General features: G+C 42.4%; 1 protein-coding gene across 3 annotated transcripts in view; it reads left to right on the top strand.

Annotated features, from left to right (window-relative positions):
* The first annotated feature begins 214 nt into the window (after positions 1-214).
* ank3b (ankyrin 3b) overlaps positions 215-19,298 on the top strand; it is a 467,733-nt gene continuing 448,649 nt past the window's right edge. The window contains exon 1 of one of the 3 annotated variants that reach the window (XM_068002597.1): positions 215-603. In XM_068002597.1, coding sequence (XP_067858698.1) covers positions 541-603 — 63 coding nt within the window. In that variant the 5' untranslated portion in view covers positions 215-540. The remainder of the gene's footprint in view (positions 604-19,298) is intronic. The other 2 variants (XM_068002595.1, XM_068002596.1) reach the window with 2 other exon arrangements.

The following is a 19,298-nucleotide window of genomic DNA, read 5'->3' as shown; positions in this document are numbered from 1 at the left end:
TTCGAGGCTTCCTTTTCTGGCAGGACCTTACCGTGTGTTTTGGTTAGTCCCAACGTAGTGGCGATGCGAGCAAATTACAGCTGATTATTTTTTTTCCTCTCTCTCCTTGGCTATAGACAGAGAAATTCATTGACATGAGAAAAGCTACAGAGACCTTATCAGCAGTCTTCAGTTTAATTCCTGTGTGAGTTTCGGAGACTGGGGATTACAGAGCAGTGGCGAGAGACAAATTAGTAGCATACGATGTAAAATGAAGAGAGGATATTAATGGGTTTTTTTTTGGAAAGTGGGGGACTAAATTTATTTTGAGTTTGGAGCAGCCAAATTCTGCTGTGGAGGAAGAGGGAATCTCGAGATTTGGACCAGCTGTACCAATTGAACTGGTGATGTTGTGTTTAACGAGCAGTCATGCATTTGTCTGTCTCTGAGACGTCGTCACATGGATTGAGCCTTTGATGGTATCTCGATTATATGCAAACAACACTGGATGTCGGAATAACTGGAGTGCGCTCTTTCCCTTAATATACTAAACATATAAAGATGAGTGAGGAATCAAAGAAAAATGCTTCAAAACCTGCTCACAGGAAGAAGAGGGGTAAAAAGGTAAACGAATAACACTTTTTTAAAAAAAAATGCATTATATTTATTGCCCACTTTTCTTGCCTGTTAAAATCCCAGAACATCCATAAAGCAAAGTTTCGTGCATCCAGTGGACAGTACAATTTAAATTCAGAAAAGGAACTTGCTAGAATGGGAGCTGGTTTTGTTTACGCCTGGTGCTGATGGGTGTGTTCAGTGTAGGGCTTTTAAATGAGACTTCAGTAGGATTCATGCTAACGTGAAGCAACATTAAAGAGCAGTCTAAAATTCTCGTTAATGAGCATTTGACCAGAGCAACATTGTTTAAAGGGTCCCACATGTTAATAGTGCTGGCATTTTATTATTGGCGTTTACTATTTTCTGGCTTAATGACATTTTAGTATGCGATATTCGTATCGATATTAGCAATCGATATCATCTCTAGTTTAACGGAGGGCATTGATTTTAATGGGAGAAAAGTGAAAGTAAATCAAAATTGTAGTAAGATTTTTTTTCTCTAAGTTGAATTATGGATCATGTTTTAAGCGTGAGACTTCTAAATTATGATCTTTGGAATATCTGTGAGGAACACTCCCATTTTCCGATTGAAATAATGGTTGAGGAATTGACTGTCGATTATTTACAGTGCATGGTGTGTGTCAGGGGTTGATAATGGGAGACAACGGTACAACTAACTGGGAGATTCGTCCTTCGTGCTTATTTAGTCTGTCTGGATTCTGAGAGTATGGGTGTCTGTACCAGGCTTTCCATTAAATGAGGCGGATTTGAATAAGATTATTACAGTTCTTATTCTTTAAACCACAGAATACCAGAAGAACATCTCAGCATTTAAAACCCACCAGTCTTTTCCTTTTGTCCAATATCACTTTTAATGGCAGGTATTGTGGATGAACCAAACATTATCTTTCTTTTGTTTGTAATTTGCAAATATTCAAGTTATGCAAGAGTTAAAAGCCTCAATCTGAATCTTCTGGGTGGATATATTGTTCTATGTTGGATATTTTCAGTGATCTGGCAAACGAGGTAATGTTTTACAAGATAGAATGATTAACCCTTAAAGTGAGTGAGAAATTCAGCATCTCAATGGATGTCTTCCATGCTCGGTCACTCATGAGCGCATCCATTATATTTTTAATCGTATTTTCTTATATTTATCATTAAACTCAATTTCTCCAATCCATTTTTATAATGAAATATTGGACAAAGGAAAAATTGTTGAGGTTTTGAAAGCTGGACTGATTTTCTGGCATTTAAAGGGTTTAAAAAAAAATCAGAATTGTAATCTTATTGGGATCAACAAAGAGCCTTTACCCCATGGTTTTAGAGGCACATGTTCTCTGTATTGCACAGTCTGGCTTTTGAGGATATAGCTAGTTCTTCAGTCTGTTCTTGGTAACGTGCCCAATCTACAGGTATAAACTTGCATCACGCTGAATGGAATTCAAGTTTTCCATTAGTAAGGGTGATCGGATAGTGACCTCAGATTACCAGTAAAATTATATCTTTGATCAATATATTTGGTAAGTAATAAAGCAAAGGTAATGTCACACATCGTGTAGGTATGACACTTCCTGCGACACCAAACGGTGGGTGCGGTTTAATTTGGGGGACTACTTAACCCTTTGAGGACTGCATTGTAACATGAAAAATACTACTTTTCCTACTGGTGGTTTACTTTAGGAATACTGTAGGTTAATACTGCATAATTACAATCAAAATTCTGGACTTGATGTTCACTTGTCAGTTCTGCCAATATTCCATGGCAGAAAAATCTTTTTTCTTTGTGAAAATCACTAAGAAAATTTCAGACTTGAAGGAGTGATTAACTGGTTATGGTTCGACAGTCACACTGAGGCTCTTAAGTGTTAGACTGGAGGTGTAATCTCAGTGACTCTCAAGAACCTTTTGGATGCATCCATGATATTCCTTTGCTATTTCATTAAAGGTGCTAACCAGTTAACATTATCTTTAAGTAGCGGGAAAAGGGATTTCGTGCAAACCTGTTAGCTGACTGGTTACTAATATCTCAGTGCACTTTCACTCTCTGGGCTCCCATTTCTGTACCTGTTGACCCCCAAGTGGTTGGGACTATGGGAGTGTTGTGCTCGGAAAAGCCAAATGGGGAGCGGGCAGGAAATTGGACATGAATTTAAATTTGAGGTTAGGATCAGATCAGCCATGATCTTATTGAATGGCGGAGCAGGCTCGAGGGGCTGATTGGCCTCCTCCTGCTCCTATTTCTTATGTCAACGATTCTGGGAGCTTGCTTGATTCGGGGGCATGGAAAAATTTTGGCAAAACCTTTCCATGATGGAGCAGATTGTACATGGTTGATGCAAGGGACAGGCTTGATGGGTCAAATGGACTCTCTTCATCCTGTGCTTTCTTAACACCCAATGTGTCTAGTGCAGGAGTATTCTTTACATAGAACAGAAACAGGCCGTTCGGCCCAACTGGTCTAAGCCGGTGTTTATACTCCACACGAGCTTCTTCCCAACCTGCCCTTGTATCTCTCTCTTCCATTCTCCCTCATGTGTGCATCAAAGCTATCTGCTTCAACCACTCCATGAGCATAGTTAACCTGCCCAGTGGTAAGGAGGTGGGTTCGAGTTGGACACCCGTTTTACACCCTGCCTGATTTTTTTTAATGCTTAGAGCTGAACCCACCCTATTCCTGTGGTTGGGTTAGGTTAAAATTATCACCCCTCCCCCCCTCACCCGACCAAGGTGTGGCAGCGAGTTCCAGTTCTCATACCCAATGTTTACATTGGTAAAATTTGAAATCGCAATGCTGGTGGGGTGGGAGGGAAAGAAACACAAGTATGTACAAGAACTGTAGCAAGCTAGAGCCATACTTTTACTCAGCCGAAGACTGCAAAGGAATGGGAGAGGAAGGCAACAGAGATGTCCTTACCCTTCAGTGCCACAAATGCAGGTGTGACTTTGCCCTGCACTGAGTCTTGCTCAGGTGTTGGTTCTCTTTGCCGGGAGTGTGACGAAAATATGAATTTCGACCTTTTGGTTTTGTGTAGTTCAAAAAGCTAGGGTTCCAAATGGAAAACAGCAATGAGGCCGCAAGAAAAGGCACACTCCTTTTTTATCAGGAATCTGTTAAGATAAAGCTACTGTGAATTGTATGTTTTCAGGTGAATATGAGGTACTTGGGTCTTGAGCCATTGTGTTCCACTACACTGTGATTGTCTTCATGGTATTTCTTTTATGATGGTGAGGGCTGAGTGTGTCTTTTGATTTATGATTGATTGAAGGCACTGTAGAAAAAGACGTGAATTTTCTAGTGGTTTGACGAGGACGCACCAGGCTGCATGGCATTTGAGGCTAACCTTTTCTACATGGAACAACCCGCCCTGTAAGATGCACTTGGAGGCTGCAGATTGTTTAACGAACCAGACGAGGCTCATCTGATTCATCCAAGGAAGCTGCTATATCCTAAGACACTCTAAAGAATGCTGGGGGTGGGGTTTCTAAAAAAGGATATATTAATCCCTTGTGGACCGATCCCACTTAAGAACAGGAGCAGGCCATTCAGCCCATCGAGTCTGTTCCACCCATTCATTTGGTCCATGGCTGATCTGTATCTTAACACCACCTACCTGCCTTGGTTCTGTAACCCTTAATACCCTTGCCTAACAAAAACCCATCAATCTCAGTTTTGAAATTTACAATTGACAGCCCCAACCCCCAGCCTCAACCGCTTTTTGGGGAAGAGTGTTCCAGAATTCACTACCCTTTATGTGAAGAAGTGCTTCCTGACATCACTCCTTAAACGGCCTAGCTCTAATTTTAAGGTTATGCTCCCATGTTCTGGACTCCCCCACCAGAGCAAATAGTTTCTCTCTATCTACCTTATCAAATCCTTTAATCATCTTAAACATTTCAATTAGATCACCTCTTAATCTTTTATACTTGAGGGAATATAAGCCTAGTCTGTGCAACCTGTCCTCATAATTTAACCCTTTTTGAGTGAACAGACGTGGCTCCTTTGTCAAAACTGAAAGAAATTGCTGGTGACCGGTTCAATTCTGATGAGTCTACAACTGAAACCTTAACTCTTCTCTCTCCACAAATGCTGACTGACCTGTTGTGTTTCCAGCATTCTCTCTCTTTGTCTGATTCCGGCATCTGCATTTTTTTTGGCATCATGGTCCCTCATACAAACATTGGGCTGTTGAATATCTTGTCAGTTTTTGCTTCCGTGCTTAGTTTTTAGTTGCAAGTACATCTGGGCATTGGTTTAGCCTGTTCAAGGTGATGGAATACGTTACATCATCTGAATTGACAGGCAGTGTAGTCATTCCCATAAGCGATTCACTATATCCAGAGTTAATTGTTAGCCCTGGCCTATGCTAACTTAAAATGGCAGAAAGTAAATATACAGCATTATGTTCGTGGGAGATTTTGTCTACTTGTGGAAAATGCAGTCTCGGTGTTGATGTGTATCTGGGTTTGTGGGGGGTGGATGGAGGGGTAAAGCCTGAATTGTATGAAGGAATTCAAGTCAATGCTTCTTTCCATCTTTTTTCTCCCCCCCCCCCCCCCCATTCTGATTCTGATTCGTCTGCTTGAAAGGTAGACAGGACTTGGAGCCCATAATGATGTTCACACCAGTGTCAAAATGGAGAATTCTGAGACAAATTGCTCTACAAGGGCTATTTATTAGGAATTTCAATCAGTGTAGGCTTCAGCTGTAAATTTCAGGTCTGGTTTGTAAGTCGTGTATGTTTGTGTTTGTGTTACATTGGAATTGCTAAATCTCAGAGCTTCCGTAGCCATCGTGATAACTGGCTTGACACCTCCTGAAATACATAGACTGCAAGAACAACACAGTGAAGGAACTTTACAAAGGTTGCTGAAATCTGCATTGAAAAAGCAACACTCCTTTATCATGTACCTACAAGTGAAATATGAGCCCACCGTCGACAGCTTGTGCAGAATGGCTGGGATGGAACACATTAAAAGGGCCAGCTTCAAGAAGGTAACGGCATAAGAAATCACTATAAATGAAACCTAATCCAACCCTACTGACTATGAGTAAGCACCTTTAGCTGTTAAGGGATCCATGAAAAATACATCGGAGTACAATTAGCAACAGGAGTAGTCCATTTAGCCCCATGAGCCTGTTCTGACATTCAGTGAGATCATGGCTGATCTGTACCTCAACTCCATTTACCCATCTTGGTCCCATAGCCCTTACCTAACAAAAATCTATCAATCTTGTTTTTTTTGAAGTTTTCAATTCCAGACTTCCACTACCCTTTTGTGTGAAGTGCTTCCTAACATCACCCCCTGAATGCCTAGCTCTAATTTTAAGGTTATGCCCCCTCGGTCTGGACTATGAAATCCTTTAATCATCTTAAACACCTCAATTAGATCAACCCTTAATCTTCTATACTCAAAGGAATACAAGCCTAGTCTACACAACCTGTCCTCATAATTTAACCCTTTTAGCCCTGGTTTCATTCTGGTGACTATGCTGCACCCCTTCCGAGGCCAATATATCCTTTGAGGTGCAGTGCCCAGAACCCCTAAATGGGGTATAACCAGAGCTTTTTATAATAATGGTAACTAAGGGCGAGCTTGGCCGTTGAATTGCTCCAAGACTCATAATGGCCCAGGGAAGTGGTCAAATTGCATAACAACAACACCACGCCGCCGGGAGATGCAAGGTCTACTCCGATAAGAAGCTCTTTTTTAAAAAAAAATACAGATTTCCATCTGGAAACTATTAATTTAAATTTTAATTCCAGCCTTTTTCTCCTTCCCAGCCTGGAGGGTAATAATCACAAAAGCATCAGCTTCCCTTCTTTATCTTTCCCAACTCGCTATTAATAGTAATTTTAGCCCAGGCAGAAAATGCAGGTAGGCTATTTAACGCCATTAGGAATCAGAGCCAAGCCCAATGCTGTTACTACCTGACGCCCACCTGCAATAATTACCCAGCAGAGGTTACCAGATAGCAATTGGGGAACTTGCTGTTTTATCGCCTGTGCAAACTTGAGGCCAGTGGCAGCTTCCCCACGGAGATCAGTTTAGTCCAGACTGGAAGACCAAAGCTATCGGTATCAGCACCTGCCGTGAGCTCTGCTGCCCAGCCACTGATTCCGTTTCTACGCTCCCCCCACCCCCCAGCCGCTCATTCAGGCTGACTAAAACTCTGTACAACCTCAGCATCAAGTCCAACCATGAGCTGAGCTTCCTATCCCACATCCTTTCCATCACCCATACTATTTACTTCCACCCAATTTCCCCCTCCCCCGCACCGGGCAACATTTCCTGTCTTGGCCACTATCTCCCCTCCCCCACCCAGCTGCCTGCATCTGATCCTGTGTACTAAGACTTGATGGCCCAGCATCCAATGCATCCAATTTAAAATCCTGTCTTCCTCTTCAAACTTCTCCATAGCCTTTCACTTCTGTAGCACTGCAACCTCCTCCATGCCCCCTCATACCTTTCAGTCCTCTGACTTTACATCCCCCCTCTCATCACTCTACCATTAGAGGCAGAGCCTTCAGTCAGCTACCCCTCCTCTCCAAATCCCTACACTTCTCTGTACCCCATTAACAAGCTGCCCTCATCATTCCCTATAAAGTGCCTTGGGATACCTTGTATGTTAAAGGCGCTACATAAATGCAAGTTGTTGCTGGCGATTGCACAGGCAGATCCACACACTACACGAAGCATACCCTTTCCCCTTGGAATGATAAATCAGCTGATGCAAGAGATCTTGCTGGGCCTCTACCTGGTGCTGTTGCTTTGCTTAAAGAACAGACCCTGCACTGTACGCTGCAGTAGGGAAAAATCGCTGGTCTCGTATAGTTTTTCCCAGATTAGACATTCCTGTCTCCAATGCAGTTAACTCTCCACACACCGCCACCTTCTTGCTCTGCATAATTGGATACCATACCATTTACACACTGGGGTGCCTGAGAATTTTTAAAGAAAAGCTATTCCTACATTCTAGAGTTGGAAATGAGAAAAGCTATTCCTACATTCTGGAGGTGTTGGGGAGGAAAGTTATTCCCACGTTCTGGAGATGGAAATGTATTGCTACATTGGAGATGGAAGGGAGGAAAGAGATGCCTAGATTGTGGAGATGTAAGGTTTCTGTCCCTTGATTCTGTTGGATTAAATTGGTTTAGGGATATCCAATGTGCCACAGACTTCAGTACGATTTGTTGCTCAGATACTGTCAACAAGTACTCACTGAATTAAAATGTAGAAATGACAACCTGTTGATTTGTCCACCATATCAAAAAGCTGGTGCAGTTTTAAATATTCCAGCCTATTTGTCTTAAAATCTAACACGAAACAAGGACGCTGCAAGGAGGTGAGGTAGTTACAAAGTTAACTTGAATGCATTACAGACCTTGAGAAGTTGTAATGGATTAAGCTGTTCTGGAAAATCTATGATTGTAACCCATGCTGCTATTATTGAAATCACTTTTATGGGGCAAGAGCTTCAGGCCCTTGAAAGGTGCCCAAAAACCAACATTGGAAAAAAATTATAGTAAAGGCAAACTTCAGGCTTTCACTTACAGTATGTGATAATTGGATTCTGCACCATATGCAGAGCACTATTCAGTGTGCATGGCACTGAATAGATTTTGTTAACAGCGGCAAGTGTTGGCTTGTGTCAACAGATCAACAGTGGTGTTCTAATCAAAGTGTATTTCCAGTGAGTTGCAATTACAGTCGTATATCAAAAAGGAAATGTAACCTAGTTCAAATCTCATTTCATCTAAATTTCATTTTATAGGGTCACGCTATCGCTCCTTTTTCCCACACTGCCAAAAAATTACACTACGCTAGGCTAAGCCTATAGGTAGTCCCAACCAAATAGGCTGAATCATGCAGTCTTTTACCTATTTATATTTTATCTCAAAACAAATGATAAATGGCATCTCATAAATTGAATTAGTCTTTGGTTGCTCATATCACTGGCTTAAAATTTCTGCCCCCACCTCATATTGGATGTCTCCAGTGGAGTATCATGTACATCATGCATAAGGATGTCTTTCAGGGGACTGGGGGCATTCTCTTTCCCCCCCCCCCCCCCCCCCAACCCAGGAAATTTCTGACTTTTGACTGATTTTTTTTCAGTACGTTTTCCCATGTTTTGAAATGCACTTTTTCTTGTCTACATATTGTATACATGCTCTCATGACTTGCCGGCCGTCCATCAGCTACCAGTTCTTAGCAAACCACCAGCAACCAGTCAGTTGGCAGTCAACAGCAGCCAGTCCCTACATAGGAACAGGTGTAGGCCGTTCAGCCCTAGAGCCTGTTCTGCCATTCTATTCGACCATAGCTGATCTGTATCTTTAACTCCATTTACCCATCTTGCTTCCATATATACCTTAATACACTTGTCTAACAACAAATCTATCGAGCTTGGTCTTGAAAGCTTCAATTGACCCAGCATTCATAGCCTTTTGGGGAGAGCATTCCTGATTCCCACTACCCTTTTGTGTGAAAAACGGTTTCCCGATTTCACTCCTGAATGGCCTGGCTCTAATTTTAAGATGATGCCTCCTTGTTCTGGATTCCCCCAGCAGAGGAAATAATTTTTCTGTATCTGCCCTATCGAATCCCTTTATTGTTTTAAAGACCCTGATTAGATCACCCCCTTAACCTTCTAAACTCGAGGAATACAAACCAGGTATGCACAACCTGTCCTCATAATTTAACTCTTAAAGCCATTGTGTTGTTCTGGTGAATCTGCACTGATCCCCCTCAAAGGCCAATTGATCCTTCGTGAATTTTGGTGCCCAAAACTGAATGCAGTACTCCAGATGGGGTCTGACCATGGCTTTGTACAACTGAAGCATAACTTTCTCACTTTTGTATTCTAACACCCTTGAGGTTAAGGTCAAAGTTCCATTAGCCTTCATGATTAGGTTTTGTACCTAAGTACTAGCTCTTAGTTATTTGTGTACATGGACAACGAAATCCCTTTGCTTCTCCACAGCTCCTACACTCTCCCAATGAAGAAAATATTTTGATTTGTCTTTCTCAAATCCAAAGTGGATTACCTCACGCTTGCCCACATTGAACGCCATCTAGCACGGCTTTGCCCACTCACTTAGTCTGTCTGTGACTTTGTAACTTCCTGCTCCCATCTACACAACTAACTTGGCGGGTTTACAACTCTGTAATTCTTCATCCAGGTCATTAATATATACGGCGAAAAGCTGAGGCCCCAGTACTTGTCTCATCCCACCAATCAGAGGACAGACCTGTTATCCCTACTTTTTGTCTCCTATCTCCCAACCTATTACTAACCCATGTCAAATGACTACCTCCAATTCTGTACTCATTTTTTGCTAATTTTGTGTGTGGAACCTTATCAAATACCTTATGGAAGTCCATATAGACAGCATTCATAGACTCTCTCTTGTCCTCAAAAAAATAAAATTCTACTAGATTAGTCAGAGATGACTTACCCTCCCATACAGACACTTTGATCAGCTCCGCTCATACTTGTCAGTGCAATAGATAGACATTGAATAGAGCTGGAGGCATGGGTGATGGAGCTAGTTGGGCAATGAAGAAAGATCATGTGCTCGGTATTGGGGGCCAGTTTGGGGCCCTGACCTGTGGAAGCAATTGAAGTGCAGAGTGCAATACATTTACTCTGCTATTGTTACCACTTAGTGGGATTTCAGAAAACAGCCTGGTGCATTAGTGGCCTGCTATGCAGGACTTCAAAGCAAGGCTATGGACACGAGGAGAGTATAATGGTGTCGTCTTCTGCTTCGCTGCTCAGTCTCTGCTCCCACTGTTTTTCCTCCCCCACCCCCCCCCCCCCCCCACAAACTCCGGCCCATCTATGCTGGCGTTGTTTACCCCCACCCCCTGAAAATCTATGTTGGCACCTCTGTGATGCCGCCTTTCTAAGCTGAAAACGCAAGTTCCTCAAGCCTCCTCGTAACTCCAGTCCTTTGCTGGTGGGGACTTGTGGCTCTTCTTTGCTCTGCCTCCAGTGCTTGAACATCTCTCTCATATCTTGGTGACCAGAACTGGATAACGTATTCATGATGTAGTTTGACTAGAGAACTATAAAGCTCCACTCAAAGTTTAGGGGGCAGATAGTCCTGTTCTTGGGGCTATTGCACCCCCCCCAAGGGAGCCGACTCGATTTTTCTGTCCGTTACTTCAAATACGGAGCAAGGTGGCATGGTCCAGTGTATCTAATGCTGTGGCGAGGTTGAGGAGAGCGAGAAGAGGTAACGCACCACCACTTGCTAGGCCTGGACGGCTACTAATGGGGCCCACGTGCACCCTTGTATTCCAGCACCCTTCATCATACTGCAACACCAGGTCCCCATCCATGGCTGGGATAGGGAAGTCCAGGTTCAGGGAGTCTCCGCCACCAGCCTGTCATTTTACTTGCAAAGGGCAGACCAAAGTCATTGCGGAAACTCCCAGAAATGGTGGAGACCTGACTTAACCAAGTCTCTGCCCTTTCTTGGGGGGGGGGCAGGGGCAGAAGTTGCACCATGAGATCGGCAGAATCCCAAAGGAATTACAGGGCCTATTTCTTTTAAGATAGTAGAGGCTTTACACTGGGGCCTGATGGCATACAGATGTATGTGTGTATCAAACTATTTTCTCGTATAGAGGGTAAATGCCAACATGTACTGGTTGGGCCGAATGGCCTGTGTCCTGGATAGGAATACATGTGTGACTTTACACTGTGCAGTATTACGAACGCACTTCAGCCTATCCCCAATGCTCAAATTTAAGTTTACATTATTTTAAAAGGCAAAATGTAACGACTAAACTTTCTTTATAGCGGCAGATTTTTTTTTTAAAAATCCTTTTTGAAGTTGACATTTTTAGAAAGAAAGCTGTTTTGGAGGCCAAATTCACATCTGTCATTGTAGATTTAAAAAAAATCATTGGCTTTATCGCATATTGACCAATCACAAGCAACCGAGTCTGCTTGCATTTTGTTTGAGTCCTCTTCACCGATGGGCAGCAAATTACTTGTATAATATATTCCCTGAAGCACCAAGATTGTGGGCAGTTTGAGTCCAGCCGCCTTCATGCAAGAGACGTCGTGACAGAAGGTATCAGTACAGCAAGTACTTCTGTTATAAATGCAACAGTCGTGTTCCTGGAATTGGACAGGAAGCAATTTGGTTTTACTTGGATAAGATGAGTGATGGGAATTTTGAGAATTAAGAATATTTTTGAGAATAAGAATTTTAATGGGATAATATGTCAATTATTTTGCTTAATTCTAAAGACCTTTCAAGATTATCAGTTGAAGCCATCACCCAGGAGACTCAATGGCCTAGTGGGCCAGCAGAGCATCCTTTCACCGTTTGTACTTCATTTTGAATCCTGCTAGGACTAACGGTGTGAAACTTCGCTCGGTCTCTTCTCTTCCCCTCCTCCCCCCACTTCCTTTCTCTTTGTTTCTCACTAGATGATTAAGGATGGTCAAGTCCATTCGGCCCATTTGATCAATCCAATCTAAGAGAGATCCCAATGCCTCCCCTCTCCTATTGTAGCGTCCAATTGTTTCTTAAATAATTCCAGGGTTTTTGCCTCCACTGCTCTCCATCTGGTAGTTTATTCCACGTGTTGATCGCTCTTTGTCTGAAGAAGAATTTCCTGGTGTCAGTCCTAGAAGTACCTTCTCTAGTTTGAAACTGTGTTCCCCCTGGTTCTACACTCTCAGGTCAATTTAAAGTAATATTCCAGGTTAAATTTTGCATCTCTTGCTCTTACTCTCCAGGTGGGGTTAAGACCTTGAGGTGCTAAGTGTTGCAACACTTACACTCATCACTTCATCGAGAAAAGAAATCAGCTATCGACCATGTTCAACTACTGAGATACACTAAACCAATGGAACATGATTATTACAGCTGTCAATCAATGAAATGACCATGGAATCTCTTGATTTAGATAACTGACCACACAAGATAACTTTTGTCGTGTCTTTGACTTAGCTTTGTCACCCCTCCATCTCCTCCTTTACTTGGTGTTGATTTTTGTCTGATTACGCCTCTGTGAAGCGCCTTGCGATGTTTCTCCATGTTAAAGGTGCTGTATAAATACAAGTTGTTGTTGCAACCAGACAGCAGGCCATCTAATTATGGTTTTCTTCACAATTAAAAACTCCTTCAGAAAGCACTAGTACCGTAACACTCACTGTTTGCACTCTGATCAAGCAGATGAAACGCAATGGCCTTTCTCAATCCTGTACGTTCCTGTGTGTACACATCTCCATTCTCCTTTCAGAATCCAAAGTTGGGTTTTCATCTCAAACATGAGTTGTAACTGAAATGTTATATGTAAGAATTTGTGGCTGGGAATGCAGGTTTGTGAGATTTACAGTAAAAGTAAACACTGCTCTGGATTGAAAAGATTTAACTAGTTCACTTGGCTTTATCTGCTGTATGTAAAGGGTGGTGGTGGTGTGGTGCGGTCTGCCCCTGGGGGTGGGGAGGTCGTGTCGCGGTCTGCCCTGGGGGGGGGGGGTCGTGGCGTGAAAACATTAAAGGAAGAATTGGACAGGTGATTGAGGGGATGGGTGATTGGTCCCAAATAAAAACCAACATCTTTCAGTCAGGTGAGCTGCTGTCTGTTTCCCATTTCTGTACTTGCCCATGTTCTTAGTGTGAGGGTAGTCTAACAACAGAAAACTAAATAAATCCTAATTAAGCTGATTCATAGATTGTAATTGAAATGTGCAGCAGTCTGTGAGCCGATTACATTATGTGGAAAACCAGGAATTACTTCCAGCTGAAGGTATACTTCCGCCAAGAATTAGTGTGAGATTATGCTTCTCTATCCTGCACTATGTTAAAAGAAACTAGTCTGTTTAGGTCAAAGGTCTTATGACAGAATTTGTTGTGCTGATTCTAAGATGTTCTTGCCTTGTACAACAGCCGATGGGCTTTAACACATGGATTCGTGGTCTCTTATCCCACTGGTTTGCAGGATTAGCAGGTACTGATGTGTAGGAAGCTGGTCTTTGAATATCATGTTTTGTTGAAGTCTAATTGAATATTCTACAGATGTAAACATAATGTGAGAGTAATGTACCTTTTTTAAAACTGACTAACTAAAAGGCACAAGCTGTAAAGAAGAGAGGTATTGAGAGGAAAAAATGGCGGCCTGGTAATCCATTGACTATTGTACATTTTGATAAAAGGTTTACACACAACTGAGATTCCCTATTTTTTGTGTGTATTAAAGGAACACTTCCTTCATTTTATAAAAAAAAAACAAAGTTTGCCAAACTTTTCTGTGGTGGGAGGAGGGAGAGGAGCAATGAGTAAGGTTTATCATGCGTTACAAGCAAGTGGCATGATTCATTCTGACACAATTTGTCATTGTGTTGAGTGTTTGACAAACCTTTTCTTATTTATTCACAATCACTTTTTCATGATCCATGTCCCTTTTAATCTTTTCCATTGTTTATATACTGTAATCTGTTTTACTATTAAAGCAGTGTTTGAAAATGCAACCAGCCACATTTTCCCATACCATACCTAGGTATTATAAGGGTTATCTTAGTGTTTTTGAATGTCTGGGGAAAGAAACAAGACACCTTTTTGGGTGCAAGAAAGAACTTGCATTTATATAGCGCCTTTCACGACTCCAGGACGTCCCAAAGTGCTTTACAGCCAATGAAGTACTTTTGAAGTGTGGTCACTGTTGTAACTACATAGAACGTAAAGCATAGAAACAGGCATTTGGACCAGTGGGCCCATGCCAGTGTTTATGCTCAACACAAGCCTCGTCTCACCCTTCGTCTAACCCCATCAACATATCCTATTCTTTTCTCCCTTGTGTGTTTATCTAGCTTCCCCTCAAATGCATCTATGCTAGTTGCCTCAACTACTCCTTGTGGTAGCGGGCTCCACATTCTTACTACTCTCTGGGTAAAGAAGTTGCTCCTGAATTCCCTATTGGATTTGTTAGTGAATACCTTGTATTTATGGCCCCTAGTTCTGGTCTCCCCCACAAGTGGAAACAACTTCTCTACATCTACACTTTCATAGTCTTAATGACCTCTATCAGGTCACCCCTCAGTCCTTTTTCTAGAGAAAAGAGCCCCAGCCTGTTCAATCTTTCCTGATAGGTATACCCTCTCAGTTCTGGTATCATCCTAGTAGATCTTTATTGCACCTTCTCTAGTGCCTCTATATCCTTTTTTATAATATGGAGACCAGAATTGTTCACAATACTCCGTGTGGTCTAACCAATGTTCTATACAAGTTTAACAAACTTCTCTGCTTTTCAATTCTATCCATCCAGAAATGAACCTCAGTGCTTTTTGTTTTTATTGTGGCCTTATTAACCTGCGTCGTTACTTTGTGATTTGTGTATCTGTACCCCCAGATCCCTCTGCTCCTCTATCCCATTCAGAATTTTATTTTCCAAAAAGTGTATGGCCCCCTTATTCTTCTTACCAAAATGTACCACCTCACACTTATCTATATTGAAATTAATTTGCTAATTACATGCTCATTCTGCAAGTTTATTAATATCTTCCTGTATTTTGTCACAGTCCTTCTCAGTATTAACTATGCTCCCTAATTTGGTGGTGTTCACAAATTTTGAAATTGTACTTTCGATTCCCGAGTCCAAATCATTTATGTAAATGATGAACAACAGTGGTCCCAGCACCAATCCCTGTGGAACACCACTTCCCACCTTTTGCTAGTGTGAGTAACTACCTTTAACCCCTACTCTCTTTTCTGTTTTGTAGCCAGCTTGCTATCCATTCTGCTACCTGTCCCTTGACTCCACATGCTCTGACCTTAGTCATGAGTCCACAATGCGGTATCTTGTCGAAGGCCTTTTGAAAATCCAAATATATTACACCTACTGCATTACCCTTGACTATCCTTTCTGTTACTTCAAAGAATTCAATAAGGTTGGTCAAGCATGGCCTTCCCTTTTGAAATCCTTGATGACTTCTTTATTATGTATAAATATCATATATTAATGACTTGGACTTGGGTGTACAGGGCAGGATTTGCAGATGAGACAAAAGTTGGAAGTGTAGTAAACAGTAAGGAGGATAGTGATAGACTTCAAGGGGACATGGACAGGCTGCTGGAATGCGTGGACACGTGGCAGATGAAATTTAATGCAGAGAAGTGCGAAGTGATACATTTTGGCAGGAAGAACGAGGAGAGGCAATATAAACGAAATGGTATAATTCTAAAGGGGTCGCAGGAACAGAGATCTGGGGGTATATGTGCACAAATCTTTGAAGGCAGCAGGACTGGTTGAGAAAGTGGTTAAAAAAGCATACGGGATCCTGGGCTTTATAAATAGAGGCATGGAGTACAAAAGCAAGGAAGTCATGATGAACCTTTATAAAACACTGGTTCGGCCACAGCTGGAGTATTGTGTCCAATTCTGTGCACCGCACTTTAGGAAGGATGCAAAGGCCTTAGAGAGGATGCAGTAAAGATTCACTAGAATGGTTCCAGGGATGAGGGACTTCAGTTAAGTGGATATACTGGAGAAGCTGGGGTTGTTCTCCTTGGAACAAAGAAGGTTAGGAGGAGATTTGATATAAGTGTTCAAAATCATGAAGGGTTTAGATAAAGTAAATAAAGAGAAACTATGGCCCTATTTGTCTTATTAACATTTTTTCTTACCCGGACCCTATTTGTTGTGTTCTGTTTGTACGCTCTGTTCCTTCCTGACACAATCTGGTTATCCTTACCCCAATCACTTCCCGGCACTGCTGCTTTGTCTTTTCTCTTTTTAGCATTCTAGATTTCTCTTCACCGGGACCCTCCCCCACCACTCCCCCTTCTCTTCCTTCATGAGCGCTGCTTAGTATAAAGCACTTGAACATCTAAGGACTTCAGATACTTGGGAGTTTGTCTTTCAGGAAGTGTTTGGGAGGTATTGATCAGCTGTATGACATACAGTGCGGTGGTGAATCACGGCTTGGTTAGATGAGTGCGTTGTGAGTAGTAATTGAAAAGTTGAAGGTGAATCAACTGTCCTGACGCAACATGAATCAATGGACCGAATATACCAGAGCATGAATATTGATAACGACGAAATTGAATGAACTTGTCAACAGTGATGTTGATTTCTTCCATAGTGTGTTTCGGAGGATTCTTGAATCGACAATCAAAGCGCTTGGATTATATGGGATATTTAAGGGAAAAGGACATCGTGCTAATCCACTCTACCACCCAGTCCCCGAGAAGATTTATTTATTCATTTTTTGGGCAAAGAAAATGCTTGCAAAAGCCAGCAAATATGGTGATACCTCTATTCATATAGCATTCTTTCCTCCCCCGCTCCCTCCCACCACCACCGTCTGAAATGCCTGGGAGACTTTTGAAAAGTCTGGTTAACCTTTAGTGCATGAGAGACAGGCTGGGACTTTGTTGAGAGATCGCTGAAGCAGGTTCAAATAGTGGAGACTGGGGAGAGGAAGGAGTTGAAGAGGTTGTCGTTCAGTAAGTAAATATAGAGCAGAGAGAATCCTGATACTTCCTGTATTCCTTCCTCAGAGAGTTGACCTTCCAGCTGCCTGCTGTGAACATCGGAAATAATAATTGCTTCAGTTCTGGCCTTTGTTGCTGCTCCAAGGGCACTCAATGAGCCTCTGGTCTTTCGATTTGCACCATGAGCTGTCAAACATGCCAAGCCCACGTCACGAGGTGGGAGTATTCAGCTGCAGCCTACTATGTTGGTGTCGTTCCAGACTAATGGGCCTTGTGAAAGAGCATGAGTGTTAGCGTTAATGTTTTTAAACAATTTTAGTGAAGGAGAGGGGAGAAAACTGGGAGGGGGAGAGGGCACCTTCCTGCTCCTGTAAGCAGGAAAAATTATTTTAAGTAGACAGACAGAATGAAATTAAGGCCCAGGCTTTAAGGCAGTAAACTGAAATGGTTGAGAGTTGGGGTCCTTGGAATTCATGCTGGTGAAAATTCCAAATATCTGCCCTTTCGGAGTTGGTAGGGTAGATCTTCCTGGCCCTACACCTGGATGTACTTGATCATGTGGGCTGAGTAAACAAGGAAATCGGGCGTTCGGGAGGTGCACATCCAGAAAGGAACCTGACTGATCCTCTACTTGCCGTGCACAGGCAATTCAGGGCGGAGGAACAGGAAAATCTACCAAGCTTGGCAAGCATCAAACACTGGGCTTGATCCATCCTGTTTCACCTTGGGGACTGCAGCACTGGACTTTGAGCATTGCTGAGGGTTGAGCAGTTTGATGAGTTCAGTGCTGAGTCAGATGGCACCCTGATGATGAAGCAGATAAGACTAGCACTGGTGATGGGAACCCACTTACTTTATCGTGCGTGCCTCTGTGGTTTCTATTCTTTGTGCCGGCCAACTCCCAGACTGATGGGAATGACAATGCTACATCAAGTTTAGTTGTTTTGGGAGGTCTAAGTTGGAGAGGTTGAGTGGATTGCAAGGAGTTGCGTTTTGCATCAGAAATATGCCGATCCTTTTTTGCCAGATTTATAGAATTAGTGTATCCAAAGTTCCCAACGTCCCTTTTCCAGAATGCTACAATAGTGGGGGAGGGTGTGGGAACAGGTTGGTGCTCCAAGGCATTCTGGGATCTTGCCAAGAAGTAAATCAGTACCACAGCCTACCAAGGAACAGACAGTCTACAGAATGAAGCCGAGTCTGGAGCTTTTATTGCACTGTCTGTCAGCAAAGCTTACAGATGTGATACTGAAATATCTAAATCTGCAGAGAGTAAATGTTCTCGCTCAAAACACACGTTCATTATTGTGTCACGTTGCTGCTGTAGAGTTTATTTCTGGTCAACACTTAGAGCTGAAGAGTTGCTGAACAGAAACAGTACGTGTTAATTAACCGCATTCAGTTGTCCATCATACGAACAACTTCCGGGTCAGAGGGAACAGTTAAAGAATGCCTTGTACTTCAACTATTGATATAAGGAACATAGAAACAGGAGTAGGCCATTCAGCTCCTCGAGCCTGCTCTGGCTGATCTGCATCTCAACTCCATTTACCCACCTTAGCTCCATATCCGTTGATACCCTTACCTAACAAACATCTATCTATCTCGGTCTTGAAAGTTCCAATTACAATATCGCTACAGATGCCATCAAATTCATGATTTGCTGTTTGCTCTGGACTTAATATGCAAAATCAAAATTGTTTTCCAACATGTTCACATTTTTAGGATGCAGGAAGAAACCTCCATTAGCCAGCGGTTGTGGCCACTGTAAGATCTGCTTCTGCCTGTAATGTGTTTATCATTTATTGTCCCAATGTCCTTCTATAAATATTGACCAAGTTGTTGGGTGTTCGTTTCCCTCGGGAGTGGCTGCCAGTGAACAGTAGCCACCCATAAGCTTCCTGAAGCTAAGTGGATTCAAACGGTGCTCAATTTGGAAGTGGGACGTCCTCAACCAACATCACTAAAACAGATTATCTGGACATTATCACATTGCTGTTTGTGGAACCTTGCTGTGTGCAAATTGGCTGCTGCGTTTCCTACATTACAACAGTGACTACCCTTCAAAAAGTACTTCATTAGCTTTGGAAGGTCCTGAGGTCTTGAAAGGTGCTATATAAATTCAAGACTTTCTTTTTAAATAGTTAAGTGCTTTGCCGGTCCATTATTTGCAAACTGGGTGGCACAACTGACTGATGTATTTAGACTTTCCACCTGCCTGTCAGAAGAGTTGTG

This window comes from Heptranchias perlo, chromosome 21 (genome assembly GCF_035084215.1).
Source record: "Heptranchias perlo isolate sHepPer1 chromosome 21, sHepPer1.hap1, whole genome shotgun sequence".
NCBI classification, from domain to species: domain Eukaryota; kingdom Metazoa; phylum Chordata; class Chondrichthyes; order Hexanchiformes; family Hexanchidae; genus Heptranchias; species Heptranchias perlo.
The sequence above is the reverse complement of the archived record's forward strand: the minus strand, read 5'-3'. Positions and strand labels throughout refer to the sequence as shown.